Source organism: Oncorhynchus tshawytscha, linkage group LG03, assembly GCF_018296145.1.
Source record: "Oncorhynchus tshawytscha isolate Ot180627B linkage group LG03, Otsh_v2.0, whole genome shotgun sequence".
NCBI lineage: Eukaryota > Metazoa > Chordata > Actinopteri > Salmoniformes > Salmonidae > Oncorhynchus > Oncorhynchus tshawytscha.
The window spans coordinates 80,765,005-80,770,234 of NC_056431.1; the positions used below are offsets into that span (position 1 = coordinate 80,765,005).

The window sequence follows — 5,230 nt, forward strand, 5'->3', positions numbered from 1 at the left end:
TGTGCATGAGAACATTTTTCTAGTATAAATGGATATTTACTTTGGGTAAATTTAGAGTGAGTGCAGTACTACTGGGATATAAGTGGGCGCGCTGTATCAGAGTGAATGATCTACGGATAGAATTTGCAGGCCAACAAATTAAAAAGATATGTTTGCAGGTTTGAGTGATTCAACCGTGTATGTTTGCAGGTTTCAGTGATTCGAACTGATGTATGTTTGCAGGTTTGAAGGTTTGTATGTTTGAGAGATTCATGAACCGAACTGATGATTGTTTGAGAGGTACATTAGGTATTAAGTCGATGTTCTAATACCAAGTTTGTATGACCTTCGGGTAAATAACAGGTGTGAGACCTAGGTTATGTTTTGAAACGGTAAAGGAGAAGTGCACGGTGTTTACTAGACAGTGGCTAGATTGGGACACATTCTAAGGCAGCACACAATTGAACCTGATCATTTATATTGTATTCAAATTAAAACAAGTAATTGAAATACATTAGACAATGGCTAATCAGGAGGCAGAGAAGGTGTTGAAAACATTGAAATCAGCATTAGAGACCAATGGAGGAAAAGAGGGAAAAGATTGGAGAAAGAAAGGAGAAAAATTATACAGACAATGGATAGAAGAGGGCAGTATTGCCGCGCCCAACGGGCTCCCAGTCGACGGGGAGCCTGCTTAAATACTGGTGACATAACGAAAAACATAGACTAAAATTCATTCTGATTGTAATTCAAATATTTATAGGTTTTGCATCATGGGGAACAATGAAAGGCCCGCAAAGTGGATTGCAGGCTGAGTTTATTTTATGTTAAAGGGACAGTGTACGTTTATCACAGTTGTGTGTGTCTAATGGCAGGGTTTTTAAGAAGTATTTTGGGGAGACAATTTGGAGAAAGATTGAATGAGTTACATGAAACATCGAGTAAATTTAAAACTAATGATTGGAGGGAGTACATTTCCATTTTCCCAGAGACATGATATCTTAAAGGGGTACACTCACATATGAAATATTACAAGTTTTTATTTTCTGAGTCTTAATTAAATAGGTGAAATCTTTTGATAAAGGAATGTTGTTTAATATAGTAAAAACACTTCTTTGGGGGGGTGGTATGACTTATGACCTCCATTGTAACTTTCCTTTGTGGTCTGATCAGCCTCATTGGAAAGCCATTTGGATGGAGAATCTAGGGTCATTTGCAATACTGATATTAAGGTCATTTAATACAAAAAGGCAGTGAAATTGACATTATAGTGTCATTATATTTTCTCTGATGAATGTGGTGTGAAAATTAGCTAGTATAAGTTTTAATTATGGTCGACTCATGTTAAGTATTTGGGACATATTTTGAGCCAACAGAGCTGGGAAGAAATTGAGATATTTGTGTTTGGTTTTAACACCTGTGTATAGGAGGGTGTCAGTGTACCTGTGTAATGGGGGAGGGTGTCCATATGGGGATTACATGATAACCAATTTAGGACAGTTCTGGGATTGGAGAAGAGGGTATCCTTAGAGCATAGGGGATCCCACAAAGGTGGATAGGTTTTCCATGATATGGGGAAACCTGGGAGCACTGTTGAACTCTGTAAAGGTGATGACATCCTACTAACCATCAAAACTATTAAGCTCACCCTCGAACTACAAAGGACCGGGACAGACACGATGGGTGTGTTTTCTATTAAGGTGCTGCCAAAACCACAGAGGTCCCAGACGAACCAGAGCCAGACACACTCCTCTACCACCCCTGGACCGAGCCTGCCACCCACCACCACTGTGTCAAATCCCATTCACGTAATTAACGTTAGAGACTATTCAGCTATTGATCAATTAGGCACTGAGACTGGTTTTGATGGTAGGGACAATTTGTGGCTGTCTTATATGTCTTATATGAGGTATACAGCTAAGACCCTGAAAAGAAAGGACTGCATTGTATGTGGTCATGCTAGACCTGTTCTGGCTACACACCCATTTGCTATAGGAGAAGGAGAGGGGTGCTTGTGTATTCTGAGAAGTTTTTACCAGGATAAGCCCAATTCAACCCTCTGTTCCTCTTTGAGCCTTGTGTTTCCGACAATATCTCCTCATCGGGCCCCTTGGGGTGTTAAGGCATATGGGGGCAAGTACAGTTGCATCACGGGTACAGGTAGTGGCATGGACTATGGGAGATTGCCTGAAGCTGATTGCAGCAGTAACATAACCATTAATGCCACTTGGCCAGTTGCAGGTCTAAACCAAACTAGTGGTCTGGCTGATGTGTGGTGGATATGTGGACCCAAAAGAGTACTGAGACCCATTCTTAGAGGAGACTGGCAAGGTACGTGTGCTCTGACCAGTTTGATAATTCCACTGACCATTGTTGATGTTACTGCTGAACAGCTGTTGGGTTCTGTATCCAGGGGGCCTGAAAACATTCCATCCCATGGGAGACATAGACGTAGTGCTCCATGGACGGAGGATGTAGTTGACATACACAATAATCTGTTGGGTGTGCCAGTGGGGGTTCCTCATGAGTTTCAGGCCTTGGGTAGGAATGATGGACTCTGGCACTTACTACCTATTATAGGTCCAGCCATAGTGGATGCAAGACAGACTGCATGGATAAATTATATCTACGATAATCAACAGCGTTTTGTGAATTACTCCCCTGATGCACTCACTGGTATGTCTGAACAGCTGGAGGCCACATCTAGGGTTGCCAGACAGAATAGACTTGCTTTGGATATGCTTCTTGCCAGTCAGAGGGGTGTCTGTAAGATGTTCGGTGAACAATGTTGCACGTTTATTCCTAATAACACCAGTCCAGATGGTAGTATATCTAAGGCCCTTAGTGGGCTTGATGCACTATCTGCTGAGATGAGGACCATGGCGGGGGTGGAGGAGTCTGGACTGTTCTCTTGGTTGGGAGCCTGGTTTGGTAAGTACACTGGTATGGTGGTTACTGGATTTCTGACCCTAATTCTTGTATTTTTATTATTGATGTGTTGTGCTGCTTGCATCATACCGTGTTTTAAGAAGTCTGTTACAGATGTGGTGAAGGCTTCAGGCATGATGCCTTTGCTTGATGCTCCAGTTGGAGATGCTGATACTGAATCAAGCTTTCAGGGGAGGATGGGACTGACTGAGGATGACCCATGGTATGCTGTGGGTGAGGTAGTAGAATAAATATTACACCACCACAGTTCCTTCTTTTACATTTTTGTTTTATGATAAGTTTTCTTTCCAGTATGTTTGTTCTCCCTGTTGTGAAGGTTTGGAGTCCCTGGGTGGCATGAAGCCCAACTGGTACAGGATAGTAGCTGAGAGGACCAGATGGTTTATAATAATGCTTTGCTCTGCTTTACTGTTTTCCATGACCAAAGTTGTATCCTATATCTTACATGTCAATAAACAAAGTGTTGTCCTTTTTTTGATAAGTGACACCCTTATGGGTGTCAAAAGGGGGAGACAAAGCATATATCATATTGATTTTTGTTATTTTTTTCTTGCTTGATTTTGTTTTTCTGTAAAAAATAAATGTTTTATTTAACTTTGTATTATTTTCATGAAATGCTATTAACATATTTTGTAGGGAGCACTGAAATAAAGGATGAGTGACACCCTTGTGGGTGTCAAAAGGGGAATCAAAAACTCCAGTTTCTATATAAATGTTCATCAACAAAGGGACATGCATCACTTCATATATTCACAAAATAAAGGTTTAAAGTGCCTGGGTTCATCAGCAACCTAGTATATCGGATGGTGTGGTTACACCCCACAGGGGTGTAAAAAGGGGGATTATGAGGATTGTGTTATGCACTATAGCCCGTTACCATGTATGTGATTGAATATTATCTGCTGTTGGCTTGTGTGGATGTATGGGTTATGCAACATAGCTGAATTGAAACATTGTTAACCGTTTTAGGGCCATGGGCCTCTCATGATAGAAAAATACAGAACATGAAGACCGGACCTGTGCAATGAGTTGGGGGGGGCACATTCAGAACGTAGTGTTGCGAGAACAGTCTGTTAGATAACAGGAGCCAGGTGCCTGATAACTGCATATTCTACACAGCTACAACGACTGACCGCTGAAGCGCTTAGAGGGCTGGGACCAGCCTCTGCGCCAACAATAGGCTGGGTGAGTCTAAACCACGCCCAGTCTACTCTGACAGGCCGGCTCGGAAGCAGGAACTACTTGTCAGAGTATATTAAATATCTTTGTCAGGAGCAAGTCAGTTCTGTTTTGCCCTGCGAGGTGGGACAGAGAGCCCGTATATACGAAAATACCATTTACCACTTATTGCTTAGCTAATAAACAATACATAGCATACAGCGGTGCCTCATTGTCATATTTTCCCTGACACAAGTGAAAAAATTGAGGGATAAACCAAAAATATAAACGGTAATTGAGAAGTAAAAACCGTAAAGTTGTCATGTAGCAAAGTAGGCAACACGTAAACAAGTTGTGACCGGAAATGGCGTCAAAATGCTGTGAGCTATCATGTGATGCTACTAGCATAAATGGACCAACACTGAGCAAATGTAGCTTAAGTCAAATGGTAATTTAAAACAGTGGTCAAAGTAATATTGCTGGCGCATGGATATAATGCAAAATAAATGTTGCCATCACCCCAGTTACTCAAGTCAGGTCATAGACCTCAACTCCAAGTAGGAACCACCAAAACAATAGAGGACACAAGTATTACAGTTAATGTTTATTTGAGTCAAAACAAGCAAATGCAGTTACACACTGGACTAGAGTACCCGTTAACTATTGCATGTCCCACGTCAGATATCCATGGCGTCGTCGCCGGACGGGCCGGTGGCAGCTTCAGAGGTGGCGTCGTCGCCAGACGGGCCGGTGGCAGCTTCAGAGGTGGCGTCGTCGCCAGACGGGCCGGTGGCAGCTTCAGAGGTGGCGTCGTCGCCAGACGGGCCGGTGGCAGCTTCAGAGGTGGCGTCGTCGCCAGACGGGCCGGTGGCAGCTTCAGAGGTGGCGTCGTCGCCAGACGGGCCGGTGGCAGCTTCAGAGGTGGCGTCGTCGCCAGACGGGCCGGTGGCAGCTTCAGAGGTGGCGTCGTCGCCAGACGGGCCGGTGGCAGCTTCAGAGGTGGCGTCGTCGCCAGACGGGCCGGTGGCAGCTTCAGAGGTGGCGTCGTCGCCAGACGGGCCGGTGGCAGCTTCAGAGGTGGCGTCGTCGCCAGACGGGCCGGTGGCAGCTTCAGAGGTGGCGTCGTCGCCAGACGGGCCGGTGG

At 44.2% G+C, this 5,230-nt stretch overlaps 1 protein-coding gene across 1 annotated transcript; it reads left to right on the forward strand.

The window, feature by feature from the left end:
• Positions 1 to 1,088: 1,088 nt before the first annotated feature.
• Positions 1,089 to 3,289, forward strand: LOC121846227. Its single transcript, XM_042320075.1, has 2 exons — positions 1,089 to 3,130; positions 3,220 to 3,289. The coding sequence occupies exons 1-2, from the start codon at positions 1,551 to 1,553 to the stop codon at positions 3,266 to 3,268; spliced, it is 1,629 nt and encodes a 542-aa protein (XP_042176009.1). The 5' UTR covers positions 1,089 to 1,550; the 3' UTR covers positions 3,269 to 3,289.
• Positions 3,290 to 5,230: the final 1,941 nt, after the last annotated feature.

Coding starts and splice junctions, on each gene's coding strand:
- LOC121846227 (XM_042320075.1), top strand. CDS start 1,551: ATGGGGAAACCTGGGAGCACTGTTGAACTCTGTAAAGGTGATGACATC. Junction 3,131..3,219: donor CTGACTGAGGATGACCCATG/GTATGCTGTGGG, acceptor TTTTCTTTCCAG/TATGTTTGTTCTCCCTGTTG.